Source organism: Canis lupus, chromosome 30, assembly GCF_003254725.2.
Source record: "Canis lupus dingo isolate Sandy chromosome 30, ASM325472v2, whole genome shotgun sequence".
Taxonomy (NCBI): domain Eukaryota; kingdom Metazoa; phylum Chordata; class Mammalia; order Carnivora; family Canidae; genus Canis; species Canis lupus.
Genome location: NC_064272.1, coordinates 24,273,341 through 24,297,772, shown reverse-complemented (window position 1 = coordinate 24,297,772; position 24,432 = coordinate 24,273,341). Strand labels below are relative to the sequence as shown.

The 24,432-nt window shown below is 47.9% G+C and overlaps 1 protein-coding gene across 1 annotated transcript in view; it reads left to right on the top strand.

Moving 5' to 3' along the window:
* MYO1E (myosin IE) overlaps positions 1 to 23,934 on the top strand; it is a 198,898-nt gene extending 174,964 nt beyond the window's left edge. Inside the window, 4 exon segments of the mRNA XM_025472640.3 lie at positions 1,934 to 2,026; positions 4,586 to 4,787; positions 17,350 to 17,519; positions 22,842 to 23,934. Coding sequence (XP_025328425.1) covers positions 1,934 to 2,026; positions 4,586 to 4,787; positions 17,350 to 17,519; positions 22,842 to 22,918 — 542 coding nt within the window. The 3' untranslated portion in view covers positions 22,919 to 23,934.
* Positions 23,935 to 24,432: the final 498 nt, after the last annotated feature.

The window sequence follows — 24,432 nt, the reverse complement described above, 5'->3', positions numbered from 1 at the left end:
CCACTGGGGCTGCCCAAACCTTATCTTTTCTATCGATGAAAAGAAACTGACCACGCTCACCAACCCTCTGCCTGGTTTCACTGCGTGACTGTGCCAGGAAGCCAGTGGCTCCCACCCACACCGGAGAGTGAGCGCTAGGGACCCCTCCCCTCCCCTGCTCTAATTCCTTTCTATTTCAAAGAACCTTTGATTCCTTTTCTATTTATTAGTGGCATTTGTAAAATTAAATTTATAATGCACAGCGTAATCATATATGCTGTGTTTTTGGAAACTGTAGGTATCCTTATAAACCTTTGCCATGTATATGGTGAGAGAGGGATCCCCGGGGGGCTCAGCAGTTTAGCGCCTGCCTTCCGCCCAGGGCTTAATCCTGGAGACTGGGGATCAAATTCCGCATCAGGCTCCCTGCATGGACCCTGCTTCTCCCTCTGCCTGTGTCTCTGCCTCTCTCTCTCTCTCTCTCATGAATAAATAAATTTTTAAAAATCTTAAAAAAAAAAAGACTTTATATATATGGTGAGAGAAAAGTGTGCTAGGTATAAAACAGGCCTTTATGAAATCTATCCGTGAAGGTACACGCTGGCAGATACTACAGCTCATTAACACAACACACACAAACGGCCACTCCGAAAATGTTGGTGTAAGTCTGCGTATCCGTATCCACTGGTACTTGCCGAAAACAGAGGGCAGTGTTTGGAAGAGCCTTTTAAGTATAGAGGGGGCTGGGTTAGGTAACTAGCAACAAAGAACAGCAGGACCCCATTATTACCCCTAAGCCTCAAGGGGCGGAGGGAGGAAAGAGTGGAGCTGAAACACAGGCGGGAAGCAGGTGGAAGAGATACCCCAACCCCTCTGTCCTCTCCCACTCGGGTCTCCTGCCAGTACCTCCCGCTGGCCCAACCCAACTGGAAGGCAGAGGCCTCGTGGCCCAAGTGAGAAGCAGTCCACTGGGCTCAGAGCAGGGATAACCAGCAGGGTGTGTGTGAACAATGTGCAGGAGGCCCCAGAACGGAATGTTGTCTAATACGGTGTTTTGTTATATCTTCATGCGGGGGAAGGAGACTCGCTGCTGAGTGGGAAACCCCCATCAGGCTGCTTTCTCTTGCCCCTAGACCCCCGGGCCCCCAGACCCACCTCCTTCGTTTTGTGGGATTCACACATTGTCACTTTCTGCTCTTAATTCCTCAGCCCTTCTCTTTACAAGGAATTCCCTCTGCACCCCTCTTCCAGCTGGATTAATCCTACCCTCCTTCATGTCCTACCTGAGGCTTTAGTCATCTGTTTCCTTTGCCAGTATGTATGTGTCTGCAGCGACGTCATCCGCCTCGCAGAGTTCCTGCCGTCCCAGCCCTAATTCTGGCCCACAGCGATGTTCTGTGTAGCACCAGCTTGTTTTCTAACTCCTCATGTCTGTGTCAAGGGCACAGTCTGCTTGCAGCCTTTGTTTAATCGGGAGACTGCAAAATGCAAGCTCTCGCATGAAAGGCTCTTGACCTAAGCAGAGGTGCAGTGAGTGCTGAAATGTGCTTCATGCCACTGACTGTGATGCACAGCACCCACGTCACACATGTGCGCAGCTTCTGTGCTGTGTGAAGAACACAAGTGCAAACATTAAAATGCCCCCTGTATCTCTTCCAAAAGCCTGCAAAGATAGAAACGCTTTTGTAAGATTGTTAATATCTCTTTTTAAAGCCATCCTCTAATAATTCAAAACCACGGGTCTTTGGACATATTTTCCAGCCCCTCCCATCCAATAGCCACCACGACAGTACTTCCTCCAAATATCCCTCCTCCACTGGAACCTCCTGCAGATCCTGCTGGAACCTGATTCCACACTTCTCAGAAGTTTCCTATCAGCAAAAAAAAGCCCATCAGAAGCCATAAAACCAACCTGTGGTACTGATTTTAACTCTGCCTCACTTGTTTATTTCAGGTCCTACCAGAAGGAACACAATTCAAAACAGAGGTTATCCCAGTGGGACGCAAAATGCCAACTACCCAATGAGAGCTGCCCCCCCGCCTCCAGGTAAACCAAGCATATGCCGTAGAACAGGACCACTAATCACAACCCATGACTTGCAAAATGTATTTGGGAAGAAACCCATAAGCAAGTGAATGCACACATATCAGCCAGCCAAGAGCCATCAGTGCCAGATGTACCTCTACCAACACAATGGCCCTGCTTGGGACTCCGAAATGCAGAAGGATGAGCTAGTGAGACTGAACTGTGACTGAGTTAACGATCTGGATTTCATTACCTAGCAGTATTACTCCCTTAGGAGAGGCTTCTTACATCAGTAAGAGAAAAAGGTGCTCCTTGTCCCTGGCAACCAGAATGTTGTCAGCTTTTCGGCTGTAGGATGCATCCTTTGCAGAGCCAGGAGTTTGCCAGCTATAACCCTGACACCACCACTCTGCTCCAGCCAAATATCAGTGATATTTTGCAACTAGTTAATTCCTTAATGAACAAGTAGAAAACTTTTACTTTCAGTCAGATCGGCTCTAGGACAACAGCTCCAAAAACTAAAGTAATTAAAAGAATTACAAAATTGATACAAACATTCTTTTAGACCTTACGTTTCATATTTCACATTTTTTATGATAAAAATATAGCATGCGGGTCAGTCAAATCCAAGCCTGAGTAAAGGCGAGCCTTTTGGCCTGTAAAAATCCATTTAGTGCTTTAAGAGCGCTCTCAAAATTCACAAAATGTTTTTCCATCGCTCACAAAATTCAGCCAATAAGAAACTGCCCCCAGAATATTTCGTGGTCATAAGTTTAGGAGTCTAGGTCTGAGAGGGTTATCTTAGGACTACACTTAACACAAATCATCCCAGACCAGGGAATCCTGAAGTAAGCAGTGAAAAGCATTTCTTTTGTCTCCTGCTCTGGAATCTCACCGTTGGCGTGCTAAAATATGAGCGCCCATGCCTAGAAGTAAGAAAGTAATTCTCATCTCTCTTGGAGTCCCCATGCTGCCTGGCCGAGCTCTCTCTCCTCCCCTCTGCTCTCGCCCTTGAAGAAAATCCAAGCACAAAGGAACCTAACAGAACCACTGTAGGATTGTGTTACTACTGATGTGCTGGCCCCCTACCCCTCCCCTGTGCAAGATCCTGGCCAGACCACCTGGAAAGCTCGTTTGCCTCAGCTAGGTTGGCCAAAGTTGCCTTAGACCAAATACCTGACCTTGAGCTCTGCTCCCAGCCTCTCTACGTGACCGTTTCTCCATCAATAAAATGAGGCAGTTGGACCCAAATCCCTTATATCAGCCTTTCTCACACTATTTGTGGTGAAGGAACAAGGTTGGTTGGTTGTTCTTTTTCTTTCCTCTCTCTCTTTCATTTCTTAATTTATTTCTTTCTTTTTCAACCCATCACAAACCATAATTTTGCAAGTAATAAAAATTACTCAAAGAATGGAATTTTAAAAGCATTCAAGATATAAAAGCCCAAATTTCTTGCTGGATTCAAAAGACATGAAAAATGTCTATGAAGCTGCCCTGAATGTTTCTAAGTGCTTATTATTAATTTCTGAACTTATGAAGGGTGAGTGGGTCCTGAGCAGCATGGAGTGGCCCATCCATGAACTTCCCACTTCCACTATTGCAGCCCTAGGGCTCACCCTCTCTGGTATGGCCTTCTCCTTGGCAACCCTGGCAGCAAGTAGGTGCTCACCACACTCCTCGTTTCCTTCATGCAACTGACACACCCGAGGGTCCCATATCTTGCTCAAGGTCAACAGAGCTAATGGAGGCAGAGCCAAAACTGACCAACTACTCCCTCTTATAAAGGAGGGATTGTCCCATCTGTACCAAAGAGTGTTTTCTTAATTCCACTGGAAGCGATTTTATGGTAGGTTCACCCAAATGTGCCTCGGGGGGTCTTGTTCTCCTGCATTCTTGCCCAGATCTGCCGGTGGGAGAAGAGATAAGGGAGGAGAAGAGATCATACACACAATGGAATGATAATGCCCCATTCAGCCAGGGCCTGTGGTTTGGAGCCCATCGCCATATTCCATTACTTACCAGATAATGTGATCCTGACTAGGAACAGTTGTTTGGCGAAGAGAACTTGCCCTCTGCTGATTGATCCAGCCAGTGACCACATTTCCCCTTGCCTGTGTGGAGTGCTCCCTCTACCTCCCACAGCGGGCTCCTGCAGAGGACACCTAAGGCTGACCCCTTGAAATGATGTCTAACTGTTTAAACAGCTGCCTGCCAGCCCTCCTGAATCATAACCTCATAATTTTTCTTAGATCTAAGAATGCGCCTGCCAACTCATTGCAAGCTTACCTTTCCTTGCATGTGGGCTCTGAAACCCTGAACATCTGGTGATTCTAATGTCAGATTCAACAAGCACGTGTGAGTGTCTGCTCTGTTCCAGTCACTTGCTAGGCCGCCCGCAGTGTATTAGCTCTGTTCCTCACCGTACAGTTGCAATCGGGCCCTCTGTATCTTCAGATGGGAAAACAGGGGCCCAGAGAAGCTAAGTGGCTTGCTCTTGGCTGAAAGCTGGAAGGAATTTGGAGAGCCTTTTGGCAGCTCAGAACATTCAAGAGTTGTTTTCTCCCCTTTTCCTCTCTCTAGGACACCATCAGAATGGAGTCATCAAAAACCAGTTTGTGCCACATCCTCATGCTCCTGGAAACCAGAGGTTAAATCAGAAAAGTCTGTACACCTCCATGGCCCGCCCGCCCTTGCCACGACAGCAGTCCACCGGTTCAGACCGAGTATCACAGACTCCGGAGAGCTTGGATTTCCTTAAGGTCCCAGACCAGGGTGCCGCCGGGTAAGAGTCCCACCTCTGACAGATGACGCTGGTGACCTCTCTCTTGATCACAGCAAGGTCCAGGGATTCCTTTGAGTAGTCTCTACATGATTCTCAAGTTGCTTTACCACCTGCATGTTGTGATCCAGAACCCAAAACCATGAGGCCCTTGGTTGACATTTCTAAAAGTACAGCCAGTTGATAGCACACGACTCATTCTCTGGAGATGGCTTATTGTGAACCTCCAAAGAGGGTCCCCTTCAGCCCTGAGATTCAGTTACTCGGTAACCTGTCTTGCTGGCTGGCATGGCTGAGGAATGTTGGGTTTGTTTGTTTGTTTGTTTGTTTATATTATTTTTTTAATGTTGGGGTTTTGATCTCTGTCCTTGACTGCAGTTGCATAAACACTGTATGTAGCTCAAAGAGTCATTAGGAACGTTAAGGATAACACCTCAGCCTTCTGTGAGGTATGGATGTTTTTATGAATACAGATCTTCAGGCCTTCCAAATGAGAGCCTCTCTGCCTTTCTAGAACTGAAAGTGGAGACTGGTAAAAAAGAAACCCAGGGTTTTTAGCTGGAGGAAGTAAAGACTTCTGGAACTCTATATTGGTATTCAGAGAGTCATCCTTGCGGATCGGGGTTGGACACGTCCTTTGGAATCACCAGACATAAAATGGTCCAGCTTTAAGACAAGTCAGTGAATTCTACTGCCAGGTGGTAGATTTTGGCTTCAGTAAACAAAAGAGCATTCTAGAAGCCCAAAGATGAGTTGGGATGTAAGGAGCACCTTGTCCCTGGAGGTATCCAGTTAAAGGTGGGTGGAAATAACCAGGCAGAAATACTGTGGAGGGATGTTGTCAAATATCAGATAAAGATGAGGATCTCGTTTGAGTCCCTGTTACCCATCTAACATTGGACCTGCTGCTTACCCTCTCTGAGCTTCATCTTCTCATTCACACACTGATGTAATACCAACAGGCTGGCAGGGCTGTAGGGAGGACTCGAAATAACATACATAGGATACCCGGCACGGAACTGGGCATGCAAGAGGCTACTCGGTCAGCCGAGGCCTGATGACGATGTTGGCGGTGGGGGTGACGGTGGTCCAGCCATTATCTCATGGTGGTTGAACTAGTGACTTGTAAGGAACTATCCAAGCCTCATGATCCTCAGCAGTGGAGCACCTTCCCCTGCTGAACTCCAGAATGGGCCTGCTGCAGCCCATTCTTCCCCTCCCTGGGGCCCACCTCCATTCCCATTCTCTCCGTGTCTCTAGAATGATGAAGTTTTGTGCATCCTCAGGGGACTTGTGTATGAAATCGAGCCATGCTGGGAGAGAAACAACAGCTCCTCTGGCTCACATCTTGGCCCCCTTGCAGGGTGTTTTTCCTGCCTTGTCAGCCCCCTTCTAAAGACCACAAAGCTCTTACAAACTTAACCACGTTCTCCTGGGGTGCCTTTCCATCTTGTAAATCGCACCTCATTTGGGCTTCAGATATGAAAGCACCTCAGTTTTGTGCAGATGGCTGGCTGTTGAGGGGTCGCTGCTCTTCACTGGGTCTCTCTCCCCACCCACCCCCACACTCGCACCTCCCACCAGCTCTAACGATCACGGCCTACCTGATTGGTTTGGTCGAAGACAGTGCTGCTTCTCAGACTTCAGTGTGCACAGAATCACCTGGAGAACTTCCTGGACCACTTCCAGAGTTTCTGATTCGGTAGGTCTAGAGCGGTGCCCGAGAATTTACATTTCTACCAAGTTCTCAGATGCTGCTGCTGCTGATCCAGGGACCACATTTTGAAACCCAATCATCTGAAGGCATCTGGTGTCTAATTGATAAAGCCAAAAAAGGTTCTGTGTACAAGTGAATTGAAAGGGTGCTGTTGAGGAGGAGATAGGATTTTTACTCTATAACTGAGACCTACGCTATTCAGATGGATAGACACAGTGAAAATAATCAAACAGCCTTTCTGGGCCCGGGGTGATGTCCCAAAGCAGGCAGGGGGATTAAAATCAACCAACAAAATGCACCGAATCTCTTAGCTCTGTCTGTTAGCTTCCTACTTGCTTTGGCTTTGGCAAGCAAGACCATCTTTCCAGCCCTGCTTTGCAAGTTACAGACTTGCACACCAGCCAACTGGGAGCATCTGTCAGCCAAAAGCAGGCAATTTAGGAACATTGTGTCTTAACTGAGGCTGCTCCCTTCCAGCCCTCAGCTGCGTGGCTCCCTATGTAAGTCTTATCACGCCCTTTGCCACCTCTGAGTCGATGCATGAAGCTACATGGTGCTGCCGTGGCGAGGGCCATGGGGCTGGGCGTGGAGGGCTCCTTCACGGCCATCTCCCAGGCAGTAAGCAGTTACTGACCTCCTGTTGTGCATGTGCTCTTACGAGGTGCACGAGGTGCACGGAGCCCGCTAGCTACGAGAATCTCAGCCAGCCTCTTCGTTGTACACTTACATCTGCTGTGATGCAAATATCCCTTTAAAAAAAAATCATACCCGGTCAAAGGGCTAAGTTTTTTCTTAGTATTTATTTTCTAAAACACATAAAGTGAAAATTAAAATAATTTCTCATGTGGTCAGAGACCTTAGACATGCCCAAGGCATTTCAGGAGCCTCGAGGTTAGCTGCATTTAATAGCTCCTCTTCTCCAAGAAAACACGAATTGCATTAATTTCACAGGAGCTTGGTGGCGTAAACAGTGGACTTTGGCGTCCCAAACCTTTCCACAAACACGAGAACTCCTATATGTGAGCTCCAAATGGTGACCTTGAATGTGCCGATCCATAAAAACAAGAATACCGCCGTCTTTTGCTGCTTGGGCTTTCACATCCTTGGGCACATCTTTCTTTTCCTTCTCCCAACCCAGTGCACTTTTCCATATAGACATATGTAACATAAGCGATCATTTCTTTTGGATCGTGTAATGTGGATAAAATCAAATGGTGTAATTAGCACCTCAAGTTAATTCAAGGAAGTCTTGGTCAGTTCGTTTTAGGTTCAGCCAGGTTTTTTGGAGAGAGCAAGAAGCCTTTGCACATCGGGCTCCCTGCGTGGAGCCTGCTGCTCCCTCTGCCTGTGGCTCTGCCTCTCTCTGTGTCTCCCATGAATGAATAAATAAATAAAATCTTAAAAAAAAAAAAAAAAAGAGAGAGAGAGAGAGAGAGAGAGAGAGAGACACCTGGGTGGCTCAGTGGTTGAGAATCTGTGTTTGGCTCAGGGCATGATCCTGGGGTCCCAGGATCGAGTCCCACATCGAGCTCCCTGCATGGAGCCTGCTTCTCCCTCTGCCTGTGTCTCTGCCTCTCTCTCTGTGTGTGTCTCTCATGAATAAATAAATAAAATCTTAAAAAAAAAAAAAAAAAGAAGAAGAAGAAGCAGCTTCGCTAAGTTACCATCCCAACTGGGTTCTTGATGCTTGCCTTGCCGTGTTTGTGACATTGGAGCTATTCTTAGCGTCATCCTCATTGTTTCTGTCCAAGGAGACTAAGAGAGATATACAGGGAATCATTATCCTGCAGTCTCTTAGCATACCTTTTGAAATGTCTGCTGCAGGTTCAAGATCTTTCCTGATTGTCAGGAAAGAGAACAGGTTAAGCAAGAACCTCACAGACAGTTCATTCATCAGCCTTTTCGCAGGAACACTTGATTTGCTAGTCAAATATGCTTTATGTTATCCCTCCTATATCTGAGGTGCACATAATCTCCAGTTCATTACTGGAAGCATTAAAATCTAGACTGGAAATGTCTTTTCTGTTGGCCTCTTTAATCCTATGGTCTATTTCATGGGAGGGCAACTTTAGGAAATTTTGAGATACTCTAGAGATTAATCCAACTAGAAGTTGGAGAAACAGAAAAATATTGAAAGTGTTCAGTGCTAGGGCTTCTGGCCATGCCACAAAGGGCGGAGGGGATCGATAGAAAAATTCAAATGCTGCCTCTATGTCTCTTGACAAGATTCTCCTAATGGAGTCATATTTTCAAGGGGCTTAAAATTTCCAACAAGTGTCCAATAGCAATATTTCTCAACCCATAATCTACAGGAGCAGCAGCCGTATCCAGGCCCAGGCAGACATGAGGCTTAGGAATTCCTGGCATCCATTCCCACATTTCCAGTAATGTTTATAGATTCAACCTTTTGGAACAGAGCATATTTTAAAGAGCCAATGAAACAAAATGCCATTATTTTCCTTCTTGGAATTTCAAGACCTAAATTTCACATCTGCAGAGCAAAGAGGTGATAGTAGAAAGCTTAATCCCAGCTCCCCCTGGCATGGACTTGGTACAGCCCGCTGCCCCAGAGTGTGGGAGCTGCAGAGAAGCTCACGGAAGGTGGCCTGGTGGTGTGCAGAGAGCAGAGGATCACAGATGCAGGGACTGGGTGTCCATCCCGTTTCCTTTCTTGGTTCCTTCGTCAATTCGCTCATCAGGTATTTGCTGAGCCACATGCCTTCTCTGCGCGGCGGGCTGGACTCCTGGCTCGCTTCCCTGAGCGCCAGCTGTGCCCACTCGTGTGCGTCACGCAATCCTTCTGCACCTTGGTGTCCTCGCCTGTGTAGTAGGGAGGTGCAGGCCCACTCCTCAGGGCTTCCCGAATAATCTAAGGTGCAGGCCCACTCCTCAGGGCTTCCCGAAGTCAGGGCTTGGTAGGGGGCGAGCATTGGGCACCTGGAAAGTTTATTTGTATCAGTTTTATGACTGTGATCCGTGTGCTCCTGTCTAATGGGGAAAGAGTAATATCCCACCAGGATTGAAAGGTGGCTTTTCTCTCGAGAAAATCTCTGGCCTGCATAGAGCTCTGGACTCCACGCGGGTCTAAGCTTCAGGCATCGCAGGCTCTACTGAGGGGGACAGGCGGCCTGCGGAAGCCAGACACAGGGACCGGTCCGGGAGGCACCTTGGCCCTCACACACGTGTGTCCTGCATGCTGCTCTCTGGGGGTGCAGAGCTACGAGGTAACAGTACGACAGACACTAGCTCCATCTGGACCATGTCAGTGAAGCCCCAAACTTCCCTCCACCTGTGCTGGCCCACACCCCCAATCTTTTCCTAGTGATACATCCTTAGCTCCTTTCCCCGGAGCAGCTCACATCCCAGGAACAGTGACGTTACTAGAAGAGAGCAAATGCATGAACGCTCCCTTCTGAGAGCCTTGTCATGATGGACGTCATTTGGGGTTCTGCTTCCTTGTGGGCTCTTGGCATCTCGTGAGGTTGGGTGGCTGTCCATGAGGGTTCAGCGGTCGCTTGGCATCCTGAGGTCTCAGGGCAGGGGCAGCACTGGTGGCCCTAGCCACTGACACGACACGGCTTCTCCAGCAGAGCGGGTTTGCACAGAGTGACCTGGAGGTGGGGCGCCTGATTTCCCCGGACACCTTGGGGTGTAGGTCAGGGTGAGGTTGCACTGGAGCTCCGATGCCCTACACAGAAAAACGATCTGCTGTGAAAGCAGGTTGCTATAGCTCGCCTTCTTCATGGGGAACAGATACACTCACGTGGTAGGTGTGTACAAATTCCCCTGATATGATGGGTCATGTTGTCATAGGGAAACTGGATTAGGGCCACCTGGGTGGCTCAGTGGTTCAGCATCTGCCTTTGTCTTGGGTCGTGATCCAGGGGTCCTGGGATCAAGTCCTACACTGGGCTCCCCACAGAGAGCCTGCTTCTCTGCTTATGTCTCTGCCTCTCTCTCTGTGTGTCTCTCATGAATAAATAAATAAATAAAATCTTTTTTTGAAAAGAAAAAAAATATACTGTGCTGAAGTTACACAGAAGGAAACACTGAATGCTCAGTGACATGGAGCTTTAGAACTCTATGTTAATATGTATAAAGTGAGCGTGTATTATCAAAATGGCAACAGGAAACACAACTTATTGTGAGAATGAAATTCTTGCTCCAACCCCCATTATCCTAATGAAATAATTGTTTTTGTAACAGTTTTCAATCATGTAAAGCTTATTAGGAGTGCACATGTCCTAAAATATCAGAGGTACCAAAATGACCTGACTCCTGCATGTGCGTTACAAGGCAAATTTAGGCACCACGACAGTGTGGGGACAACAGTGTGTCCGGCTCTCTGGACATAGAAGGGCCTAAGTTGTACTCCGTTTCCACTCACCATGGCCAAGGGCAAGCTACCAGCATGACCCCACTGGCCTCAGACTTGGAAGGAGATGCGTAGCCACGTGCCACTGTATAATAGTGTTTCCGCCATCCTTGAGCAACCAGACCTTTATGTATAATGTCAAGCATGTAGACAGAAGGAAAAGGTAGTGAGATAATTAGGAAGGGTTGAGTGATGAGTATTTACTGCCTTTGCTTTTAATTCATTCAGTTGTATCATCCATTTCATCTGTAACAATGGCTGTGTTTTAACAACTGACTCACAAAATTCCTGAGGTGTAACAACCCTGTCTCCTGGGCTGGACTGAGTCCCTGAGCATGAGGGTCTTGTTTGCTGGGCGGGCGGTCTGGACCCCTTCTTCACTGCACTGGCTGCACAGGGGCTGCGTTTGGAAGGCTCCAGGCACCTAAAAGGCCTCATTAATCCATTTCTGGCAGCGAGTAGGCTCTTTCCTCATTATGGATTACACAGGATCGCCACCTAGTGATGCAAAGGGGATTGTGTGGGTTTAAGGCTGAGGCTAAGATAGAGTCGGGAAAATGGCTGTTGCTCCTGACTGTTCTTCTGTGATGGTTTTCGGGTCTACACTGCGGTAGAGCGTAGAGGCAGCAGTCTCGTCTCCACTGCGGTAGAGCGTAGAGGCAGCAGTCTCGTCTACACTGCGGTAGAGCGTAGAGGCAGCAGTCTCGTCTACACTGCGGTGGAGCGTAGAGGCAGCAGTCTCGTCTACACTGCGGTGGAGCGTAGAGGCAGCAGTCTCGTCTACACTGCGGTAGAGCGTAGAGGCAGCAGTCTCGTCTACACTGCGGTAGAGCGTAGAGGCAGCAGTCTTGTCCTGGCACAGGCTTCCTGTGCTCCGCGCCACATCTGACAGTAGGGCGTTTGTGGAGAGCGCGCTGCAAAGCGTCCTAAGAATTAGAAAAAGGACCTGGACCATTGCCTGAATCTCCTTTTTGAACAGGTGGAGACATGATCTTTAAAGTAAGGGGAAGCGACCTACCCAAGTCGCCTGCCAGCCGGTGGCCGAGCTGGGCTCGAACCCTTCCCTGCTGCGCACCGTCCCTCCACGAGAAGGTGCAGACTGAGGCCGCTCGGTGTCCCCGGGCCTGGTGCCAGATCCAGGGGCTACAGTGCTGAGCACGACGAGGCCCAGGCCCTGCCCCCGTGGCACCTGCTGTCCCAGGAGGGTGTCAGCTGGATGATGCCCAAGCCTCCAGGCCGCGCCGCTCCCCCGCTCTGAGCAGCTGGGGGCCGCCCGGGTCGCCGCCGGGGTTGGAAGGCAAACCGGAGGCCGAGCAGGGATGAGCAGTGTCCACTGGCGGCTGAGCGCAGGCCAGGCCAAGGGAAGGCAAGTGAGCGCGGCTGGAGCTCCGGGAGCCTCGTGCACCTGCCACTGCGCCATCTAGGGAGGAGACCGGCAGGAAGCCCCAGGATCGTGCGACAGTCACTTCTGGAGTGTTGGGAGGTGAAATGAAGCAGCGCCGGTGAACACGCCCCGTGCACCCCCTTGCCCGGGGCAGCCACCGCCCTAGGCACCAGCGAGGGGTCCCCGATGACCTCCCCCTGTCGGCACACACCAGAAGGGGGGAAGCCGGCCCAGCGTGGGAGCGAGGCAGCAGCGACTTCTCTAACCGGCTGCCCTCCTGGGGCAGTTGCACTCCTGTCGGGTCACAGGGGACGTTTAAACAAGGAGGAGCCAGGGGCGCCTGGGGGTTCAGTCAATGACGCAGCTGCCTTCTGCTCAGGTCATGGTCTGGGAGTCCGGGGATCCCCCGTCGGGCTCCCCGCTCGGTGCAGAGTCTGCTTCTCCCTCTCCCTCTGCCCCGCCTCCCTGCTGCTCTCTTTCCCTCTCTCTCTCTCTCTCAAATATATAAATAAATCAAATCTTAAAGTAAACAGGGAAGAGCCAGATCGCGGTGACCTCGGGGTCGGGTGTCTAAACAGACGGTTCTCTAATGCAAGACGCAGAGCTGGGGATCCCTGGGTGGCTCAGCAGTTTAGCGCCTGCCTTCGGCCCAGGGCGTGATCCTGGAGTCCTGGGATCGAGTCCCACGTCGGGCTCCCTGCATGGAGCCTGCTTCTCCCTCTGCCCGTGTCTCTGCCTCCCTCTGTGTCTCTCATGAATAAATAAATAAAATCTTAAAAAAAAAAAAAAAAAAAAAGATGCAGAGCTGCTCCCTGGCAAACAGCCTCATCTCAACTCTGCCTGGGCTTTCCCTGCTCCGAAACATGGAGAACTGGGAACCCTGTTTAGCCAAGTGATAAGTCACCAGATGGCTTTACATGGTGGCAGCTGTCCGGGGCTGGGACGACCAGGGCCTACAAGGGAACCCACATCCCCCAGTAATCCCTGAGATTTTATTTTGATTGGCTTGACTCTGATTTACCCTAAGGAGGTATCCTCTGATGCGTTGGGACCAAACACCGTGCAATGGCTGTGTTCTCACAGGTGTTTAAATAGCCCCTCCCCGCTCCGTGTCCTCCTCCACCTGCCCTGGTTCCGGACATCCAGCGCCTGCAGCAAAGCAGACTGAGTCACTCAGAGAACAGCAGTGAGCTGCCGAGCCACAGGGGTCTACGTCATTTACTTCTTTTTTTTTTAAAGCAGATCTTTTTGAGAATTTATATACTATTAAATCAACCCATTTAAAGTACCATTTAATAGTTTCTTTTTCTTTTTCTTTTTTTTTTTTTTTTAAGATTTTATTTATTTATTCGTGGTAGACACAGAGAGAGACAGAGACACAAGCAGGCTCCATGCAGGGAGCCCTACATCCGACTTGATCCCGGGTCTCCAGGATCATACCCTGGGCCAAAGGCGGTGCCAAATCGCTGAGCCACCCGAGCTGCCCCCATTCAATAGTTTCTAGTGCAGAGTTGTACAACCATGTTTATAATCTAATTTTTTAAAGATTCTATTTATTTATTTATTCATGAGACACAGAGAGAGAGAGAGAGAGAGAGGTGGAGACATACGCAGAGGAAGAGACAGGCTCCCTGCAGGGAGCCTGATGGAGGACTTGATCCCAGGACCCCGGGATCATGCCTGTAATCTATTTTTTAAATCTGTTTTTAAGTAAACTCTACACCCAACATGGGGCTCACATTCATGACCCCGAGATTAAGAGTCGCATGCTCTACTGACTGAGCCAGCCAGGCACACCCATCATAATCTAAATTTAGAATTTTCATCATCTCCAAGAAAGACCTCCTTCTCCTAACCCTCAGCCCCAGCCCTAGGGAACCACTGATCTACTTTCTTTCATTATAGACTAGCTTTCTCTGGATATTTCATATAAACAGAATTATCCTTGTGTTAAATTTACTCCTATGTAGTATATTCTTTTGTATGTACTGTACATAGAATTGTTTAATCTTGCTGGACTTGTTTACTGGTTCTCATAGTTATTTAGTGTATTTCTTAGGTTTTTCTATATGCAGGGTCATCTCATCTGCAGATAGAGGTATTTTTACTTCTTTTCCAGTCTGAATGCCTTTTATTCTTCTTGACTGGCTACAGCTCCCAGTGCAGTATTGAACAGAAGCGGTGAGAGCTGACATCCCTGTTTCGTTGCTGATCTTAGGGGCAAGCATTATCCTCTAAAGATGTAAGCTAGGGGTACTTGAAAGGGGGGATGTCTTAACCCCAACCAGGGCTCATAAAGAAAGGTAGGAAAGTACCAGTGTGGCCTGTGGCAGGACCTAAGGCTGGAAGCCAGTTGGGGCCACACCTGGCAGGACCCATGAAGGCTCTTGGTCCATGAGCAGGGAAGAAGCTGTTAGGATCTTTAATGGAGAGTGAAGTGAACTAATAGACATTGAGGTGGGGGAGCCCAGAAAAGAAGCAACTGGCAGCAAAGACAGGAAGGAGGAAGAACTGCCAGGGGCGATGGGGAAAAGAGCCAGGGGGTGACTCCCAGGATTGCTGTAGGAAGGACAGTGCTACATTTCCGAGGGTCATCCATCTTCTCCCCACTAAGAGGCCCTCCTGGCCCCTTTCCCTGGAGACTACACCTAAGTCCCAATACTCTTGGGCCCAGATGCCTCATCAACCTGCACTAATGTTGGTAGGTCTCCCCCCTACCAGAGAGGCCAGATCTCCACCTGTGAGTAATTGGGGAGAGTGTGTGTGTACCCTCCCAACCCTGTGCCCTGGAATTACCAGGCTGGAGGCTTTCCTCGCTCCCAGGGTATTCTGATGCACACCCCTCCTCTCCACACCCCCCCTCCTTGTTGCTGGGAAATCAGATGACTTCTGGTATCCAGGCTAATGGCTCTTATTAACCAAATGCTGACACATCCCTAATATATAGGTTGCTTAATTAAAAGCCTGCTTGCCTGGCCAGCTTTCGGAGAAGCAAGCACTTCTTGAGCAGGGAATGGGGATTTCCAATAGACTAGGGAGGAAATGATGTCATGCTAATGATCTATAAGATGCCTTTCCTCTATGATGAAAGAAAAGTGCTTGGTGGTAGGTGGGAAGGTGGGGACAGGGGCTGACCTAAGAAGAATGGAGCCTGAGGAACCTTGCATTTGCTACCCCATCCCCCAGGCAGCCCTCTGAAACCCCACCCCTGACAGGAACAGTCCTACCCCCCAGCTGGCAGCCAGTACCTACCCCCCGCAAAAGATACTCTGATCTAAGTTGCTCATCAGCACCCCGTTAGCATCTCTTATCATGAGACCTCAGCAAAGACGGAGCGGCTCTGGCCTCCTGAGACCACAGCTCAAAGCTGGGTATGTATTTCCCCTCCAGAACTCAGGCTGGAAGAAAGATCCTCCCTTCCCCTCTTCCTGCCACAGGTGTGAACAGACCTGGCCTAACAGCCAGCCCCACCGAGTTGAGTATAGCCCAGTTTCTCCTAGAGAAATCGTAAGCCTGTTTCTTTTGTGAGCAAATGAATGTAGGCTTTTCCTTGTTTTGTTCTTAAGCAAAGTGGGAAAGAAAATGTTTTCTATTCCCCTTTTTATTTTTTCTAAATGCCTTGTATGAGAACATATTTAACAAATAGTTGTTTCAGATACAAGTTTAAAGATCTCTTGAGGTGGCTCAGTCGGTTGGGCATCTGCTTTTGGCTTGGGTCACGATCCCGGGGGCCGGAGATTGAGTCCCAGATCAGGCTTCCTGCTCAGCTGGGAGCCTGCTTCTCCCTCTCCCCCCTGCTCGTGCTCTCGCTCACTAGCTTTCACTCTCAAATAAATAAAATCTTAAAAAGTAAGAAAGAGGAAGGATCTCTCAAGCTGCAGTTCTGTGCTTTTCAGACAATGTCTGAATGGATCCTGGAGGCAGTGTAGTGTGTGGAAAGAGTATATTTAGAGCTCGAAGACTAGGATAAGGGGCCTAGTGCTGGAGATGGTTTTGATGACCACGATGAGGACGGGGAGGTGCTACTGGGCATCCAGAGGGTAGAGGCCAGGGATGCTGCTCGACACCCTGCGGTGTGTAGGACAGCCCCTCCACAGGGAATTATCAGCACTGCTGACCCTGGGGGCCAGTAGTGCTGAGATGAGAAATTGCTGTGGTTAAACTCTCGCACAAGAATATTCAAAGCAGCGTTTTAATTTTTTTGCAATGCTAGAGACTGAAATCCTCCCAAATGAGCATCAACAGTGGACTGCGTAAGTAAACTGTAACATAGTCATGCCCTGGAAGAGTGTAAGGCCATGAGGACACATGGCACCTGGGGGGCTCAGCAAGCTAAGCCTCCGACTCTCAATTTTGGCTCAGGTCATGAGCTCAGGGTTGTGAGATCCAACCCCACCCACATTGGGTTCTGCGCTGGGCGTTGAACTTGCTGATGATTCTTTCTCTCTCTCTCCCCACCCCTGTCCTTCTTAAAAAAAAGAACATGATTCTTTTTATACAATTAAAAAAACAGGCCAACTGGGGCACCTAGGCGGCTCAGTGGATTGAGCGTCTGCCTTTGGCTCAGGTCACGATCCCAGGGTCCTGGGATCGAGTCCTGCATCTGGCTCCTGGCTGCCTGAGGAGCCTGCTTCTCCCTCCCCCTCTGCCGGCCGCTCCCCCCAGCTTGTACACTCTCTTAAATAAATAAATAAATAAATAAATAAATAAATAAATAAATAAATAAATAAATAAAATCTTTAAAAAAAAACAGGCAAATTATGTGTACTGTTTAGGGATACTTGTGTGTGTGTGGTAAACCCACAAAAGCGGAATTATTAATACAAAATGCAGGGTGGTGTTTGATTCTGGGAAGGCTTGCTGTTGGGGAGAGGCACCTACAGGCTTCTGTGGCCCTGGTAAAAGTTCGGTTTCTGAAGTTGGGGGTGGGGCTATTTTTATTCTCAAAGTTTGGGGAGTGGTGTATCATCTAAGGATGGAGCCGAATGTGACCCGGAGCAGGCCAGAGCTGGTCCCCGTGCCCCAGACCACTACATGGTGCTGCCTTCTGCTAGGTCCCGTCTCTCATCTGCCTCCACTCTCTCCACAGCGTCCGGAGACAAACGACCAGCCGGCCTCCCCCAGCAGGGGGCAGACCCAAGCCCCAGCCCAAGCCTAAGCCTCAGGTGCCACAGTGCAAGGCTCTGTATGCCTATGATGCTCAGGACACAGATGAACTCAGCTTCAATGCCAATGACATTATCGATATTATCAAAGAAGGTAAGTGCGTGGCTGGCTGGCTCGGAGAGCCTCCTAGAAAACATTCGATCACATTGCTATAAGAACTAGTTTAAACACAAAGAGTTCAGTTATAGGCTCCTCTAACTGAAACTTGTAGCAGGAGTCTAGCCTTCAGGCTCAGTTTGAACAAGGCTCTAACTTCTTTTTTTTTTTTTTTAATACTTCTTTCAGCTCTGCCTTCTTTGTGTTTGCTCCTTTCTTGGGCTGTTTTCCCTTATGCAGCAAAATGGCTGCATCAGTTCCAGCAAACAGATCAAACTGTCTGAAATCTACTTTGTCTTTGAAATTTCTCTTGGCCATTAGACAAAAGTCCTAGGTTTTACTCTGATTAGACGAAATTAGTCATGTGCCTATCCCTGAATCTCTGTAGCAAGATAAGGCTATACCTGAAGTAGGTTAGGTGTGGCAGGGACTTCTGTAGGAAAGATTTAGGACTATCCCACCCAAACTTGATGTCCTCTTCACACGGAAGGTAGATGGAATGGAAGCCAGGGAGGACCTATGACATCTGTTATAATAGCAATCTGTGAGCTTGGCTGAATGCTTTACTAATTTGGTAGAGAAGATAAGTTAGAATATAATAAACATATGACCAAACATTTGTCCTTTGGAAGTATTTTTTAAAAGATGACTTCTGGAATGCCTGAGTGGCATAGTCGTTGAGTGTTGACTCTTGGTTTCATCTCAACATGATCTCAGGGTCATGGGATGGAGCCCCGTGTTGGGCTCAGCGGGGAGTCTGCTTGGGAGTCTCTCTCTCCCTTTCCCCCTCCCTGCCACACTCTCTCTCTCTAAAGTAAATAAAACTAAATAATAATAATAGGGATCCCTGGGTGGCTCAGCAGTTGAGCCCCTGCCTTCAGCCCAGGGTGTGATCCTGGAGACCCGGGATCGAGTCCCACGTCAGGCTCCCTGCATGGAGCCTGCTTCTCCCTCTGCCTGTGTCTCTGCCTCTCTCTCTCTCTGTGTCTCTCGTGAATAAATAAATAAAATCTTAAAAAATAATAATAATAACAATAATAAACTCCTTAGAATGTTAAAAAAGCACCATGAAGGAAATGGCATTTGTGGTGAGGAATGGGGAGAGAGACAGATAAGCCAGAGGCTAGAGAAAGCAGGTCATTTTAGGAAGATGAGCCGATGCTCAACTCAGCCGCGTGGCAGGATCCCCCAGGTGATGTCACAGGAGGCGAGATGAAGCTAGGAGTGGCCCTGAATGTCAGGCTCGAGAGGACTCGTGGACAGTGCGGAGCCATCCATCATGAGCAGAACAAGGACAGCATGTGAGGGAAGTGGGCCTTGGTGAGTTTAGCCTTCAAGAAGAGGTGCCAAGGACAGACAGTCCTGAGAATGGTGTTTTTAACCAATTCCGTCATCACCTGGGCTCACTCAGGAGATGTGTATGTCCCTGGACCGACATCCTTCTAATCGGCCTCTAGGGATTATTTTGACCTCCTTTAGCCATCTAGTTTGCTATAGGCTTAATATTTTAGCCATTTAGTTTTTTTTTTTTTAAGATTTTATTTATTTATTCATGAGAGACACACAGAGAGAGAGAGAGAGAGAGGCAGAGACACAGGCAGAGGGAGAAGCAGGCTCCATGCAGGGAGCCCGATGTGGAACTCGATCCCGGGACTCCAGGATCATGCCCTGGGCTGAAAGCAGGCGCTAAACCACTGAGCCACTCAGGGATCCCCTATTTTAGCCATTTAGTATCCTTCCTAGAAAGTGTTGGAGTAAAAATAAAAGTTGGAATAAATGCTTAGTAAACACAAATGAGTTTTTATCACCAGCTCTGTTCAGCAAAAATATTGGAGATGACCAATTACCCAGTAGCTGAAGTTAGCTAAAGAAGCTTTACAATATGCATTCACTGAACCTCAATGACAGACATTTTTATTGTAGATAATGATGCAGTAGTGTAATATGCTTATTGACATAGAAAAATGTTCATGGGAAAAAGGCTATAGACTGTGGACTTTAGTCTCATTTTTATAAAAATATAAAACAAATGGCTGAGTGTATGTATACACATATTCACATGTGGTCTCCTTGAGTGTTGAATTTTGAGTATTGCTTTCTTTTATTTCTCAATATTTCAGATTTTTCCAGAAATAACATGTATTTTGGTTATAAATCGAAGTAATTACGTATTTGTGTAAAATGCCGAGTCCTTGAAGTTCTCAGAAAATGCTATAAATTGTTACTGTAATTTATGTAGTGCAGTGTGAGTACATGAATAGACATATAAATAAATGGGACAGAACAGAATCCAGAAACAGACCCATGTGTATACAGGTGTTTAATACAGGATAAATGTGGCATTTGAAATCAGGGGAAAGAAGAGACAGTGACTTTCTATTTGGAAAATAAAATAAAGTTAGAGCTCTATCTCATACACAAAATAAATATCAGATGAATTAAAGATATATAACTGAATTATAAAAATCCTAGAAGGAAATAAATAAAATCTTTAAATAAAAAAAAAATCCTAGAAGGAAACCTAGAATATTGTATTAATCTTTGAGGAGGGAAAGTCTTCCTGTGGAGGACATTAAACCCCCAAACCATAGAAGATTTAAACCTCATCAAAAGGTGAAATCAAAATCTTCTGTATGGTGACTTGCACCAGACACCAAGTTAAATGATAAAAAACAGACTGGGAGGAAATGTTTTCCACATCTAAATAGCTCCTGCACATGAACAGTGAGAAACAGTCTGGTCTGAAAGTGGACCAAGGCTACTGAGGCAATGCAGGCCAGAGCCTCCCTGCTCACCAGGGGGATGGAAAAAGACTCCACCTGGGGCTCCAGCAAAAGACTAAGTCATGATTCAGTCCACGTTCCCTTATCCAAAACTTTTTTTTTTTTTTTAAGATTTTGTTTATTTATTCATGAGAGACACAGAGAGGCAGAGACACAGGCAGAGGGAGAAGCAGGCTCTATTAGCAGGGAGCCTGATGTGAGACTCAATCCCGGGACTCCAGGATCACGCCCTAGGCTGAAGGCAGGGGCTCCACCGCTGAGCCACCCAGGTGTCCCCCCTTATCCAAATCTTTAAGGTAAATGAGTTTGAGAGATCAGAGATGGTTAGATAGTCAATAATAGGGTGTGTATGTGTAATATATCATATACATCATATCATAAATTAGGACACCCCTTATGGTTCCCAGGGCAACGTCCTGCGTCAAACCTAGTATCTCTGCTGAGCAACATGATGAGCATTCACACTCTGGGAGGAGATCTCATAAATTCACATCAGTTCAGGTCAAGTGTTGCCATCCAGTGAATTTATAGACCTTTTAAGAACTTTTTCAGAACTTTCTGGATTTTGTCATTGCAAATAAAGGGTGGACTATAATATCTGTGGTAAGTCCGGGAGAAAGATACCTTCTTTCAGAGTTTACTGCTAGAATCGACTTTTGTGGAGGAAATATAAAGTTATGTATCAAAATTTTAAAATCCCCATGTCAAAATAATTACTTGGATTTTATATTTAATCCCTTCCACCAAGATAAATCCCAAATACATAAATATGTAAATATATAAAATAGGAGTTCTAGACCTAAGTATGGGGGAAGCTTCTTTTTTTAATAATATCAGTGTGGTAAAGGATGTACAAAAGTGATAGAAAAATCAAGAAGCTGTAAAATAATAGATCATTTGATTCAATACTTACCTGTTAAGATATAATTAAAAATGGGAGGAGGGGCACCTGTGGGGTCAAAGGAATATTTGCAACTCATAGGACAAATTCACTAATATATAAAGAATTCCTAATCAGTAAGATAAAGCCCAATAGCTGTTAGAGAAATAGGCAAATGACAGGAATTCATGCAGCTATTAGAAGAGCATATGGAAACTATATCCTGATATGAAATGATCTATAGTATGTATTATTAAAGTTAAAAATAGGGACGCCTTGGTGGCTCAGCGGTTAAGCATCTGGGGTCCCGGGATCGAGTCCCACGTTGGGCTCCCTGCACGGAGCCTGCTTCTCCCTCTGCCTGTGTCTCTGCCTCTCTCTCTCTCTCTCTCTCTCTCTGTGTGTCTCTCATGAAGACACAGCCCATGTTCCCTTATCCAAATCTTTTTATATGATTTATAAATATAAATAAACTCTTTTAAAAAAATAAAATATAAAAAAAACTAAAAATGAGATAGACATGGAAAGACAGTATCTAGTAAGTATTGAAAAGCATGATGCAGAATAGTAAGAGTGGCCGGTTTCTGTTTAAAATGAGCCTGAGTGTGGTTATAATCACAGCAGAGGGTCTGGAAGGATGAAGACCCCGTACTCATTACGGTGGAGGGAGGGCCTGGGAGATGTTGCAGATCAGGTTCTCCCAGCAACTTTGGCGCTGGAGGAAGGCGTGGGAAGGATGTGGTGGGGAAAAGTGGGGACAGGGCTGGGGGCCATCCCCCACCACCCTGGGCCCCAAGGGAGCCAACAGCCTCCAGCTGACAGCAAAGCCGCACATGGGAGCAGCAAGTTCTTCCTTGAACTGGGCCCTGAGTGCGAGGTGTGTGTCTGCTGTCGGGGAGGGGTTACTTTTTACAACAAACTCTTTCATGTAAAAGAAAATAAAGGGGACACCTGGGTGGCTCAGTGGGTTGTGTCTGTCTTTGGCTCAGCTCATGATCCCGGGGTCCCTGCTCAGTGGAGCGTCTGCTTCGCCCCTCCCCGCCACTCATGCTCTCGCCCACTCTCAAATGAAGAAAAATCTTTTTTTTTTTTGAAGATTTTATTTATTTATCCATGAGAGACACAGAGAGAGAAAGAGAGAGGCAGGGACACAGGCAGAGGGAGAAGCAGGCTCCATGCACCGGGAGCCCGATGTGGGACTCGATCCCAGGAACCCCAGGATCGCACCTCGGGCCAAAGGTGGCACTAAACTGCTGAGCCACCTGGGCGTCCCAAGAAAAATCTTTTTTAAAAAATAATTAAAAAAAAAAAAAAGAAAATAGGGCAGCCCGAGTGGCTCAGCGGTTTAGCACTGCCTTCAGCCCAGAGTGATTCTGGGGACCCGGGATCGAGTCCCATATCGGGCTCCCTGCATAGAGCCTGCTTCTCCCTCTGCCTGTCTGTCTCTCTCTCTCTCTATTCTCTGTGTCTCTCATGAATAAGTAAAATCTTAAAAAAAAAAAAGAAAAGAAAAGAAAAAAGAAAAGAAAGAAGGAAAAAGGACGCAGATGGAGCCAAACCACCTTTGCCCATGTGACGCACCCGCAGGAGCAGAGTGTGCAGCCCAGGCGAGACTGCCTTGCCCACCCTCACTCTCGCCGTCTCTGTCTCCTGCAGATCCTTCTGGCTGGTGGACGGGTCGACTACGAGGCAAGCAGGGCCTGTTCCCCAACAACTATGTGACCAAGATCTGAGGCGCGCAGAGACTCTGACGCACGGGTGAAGGAGCTCCAGGCAGGGAAGGGGACATTCGGGGCTCTCTCTCTGATCCATAGCGAGCAGTTGCTTCCTTCTCCAAGGCCTAGAGTTCTTCTGGCACCTTCCCCATGGAGGACATTGAAAAGCTGGGTTGGGGACAAGGAGTGTCACTCCATAAACGATCCTAAAAGGTAGCCTATTCCTAGGAGCCCAGGAGGGCAAAACAACCACCTACTAAGATTTATTTATTGTATTTAAACCTGGTGAGAGGACAGGCGAGGGCCACCCAGACCTTGTTGGCTCTGTCACAGCAGCAGCCCGCTCGCTCACCAGGCCCAGGGAACGGCTGGAGGCGGCCGCTGACAAGTGCCTTTAGTCAAAGAGCACATTTCTCCCATCCTTCTTTTCCTTCCCCGACACACACATTCCTCTCTGCCACTTTCCCTCAGGGAGGACCTGCCCTCCGCAGGCTGGGCTTGGCGTGAGTGGGCACTTGCCGTGCACATGCCGAGGGCCGGCGTGGCCGGCGGAGCCCACGGGCGCAGAGGGGCGCTGGTCCCCACTTCGCCAGGACCGTCGCGTTGCCGGGCTGAGCGGGGGCCGGGGGCTGGGCTGTTGGCCTTGCTTACTCTGGGTCTTCAGTTGGAATGTGGCTGGCCCATGTTGGTTTTGTGTTTCGTGCTGTACCTATTACAAGAAGGATCTCTTTTTTTCAAGCTGTACATTTATAAAAACAGATCATATACTGTATATATAAAAATCTTAAGATGGTAGAAACATGTATGAATGTACTAAGTAGTATTCCACTGTACTTATTCATAAGGTAGGTTTTATTACAAGACTCCCACCAGGTACTTACAAATGTGCACTACTCCTTTTCAACTATAGAATCAGTGTTACTGCTTTCTAGCCCAGCCCCTGCAGACCCTCCCCAGCTCTTTCCCTGTAGGTAATTTCCTCTGTCCCCTGTGTCCCTCCCCCTACCTCCTAAATAAATAAAGGAATCAGTGAACCACCTGCTCCTTTGTGACATTTGTTACAGGTTGAATTGTGTCTCTCAACCCTCCTCCCCCCCAAAAAAGATACGTTGAAGCCCTAACCCCTAGGCCCCGCAATATGACCTTATTTGGAAATAGAGTCTTTACAGAGATAAAATGAAGTCATTGGGGTAGGCCCTTCTCCAATATACCTGGTGTTCTGGTGAAGGCACTTGGACTCGCACGGACAGAGGAGCCAAGATGAGCTTCCCTCGCAGCCCTCAGAAGGAACGCAGATCTTGAACTTCAGGCTTCCGCAGCTGGGAGACGACACATCTCTGCCCCCCCAGTGTGGCACTTTGTGAAGGGAGCCTGGCAGGCCAGTGCATCATTCAGGACAGAAATAGGGAGAAGTTGGAAACGGGACCGTCGGTGAGGCAGTGGTCCTCGGAGGGAGACTGTCACTTCTCTGCCTCTTCTCCTCCTTGCCTTAGCCTTTCTGAAGCTATTAGGAAAGTAGGGTTTGACCCTTT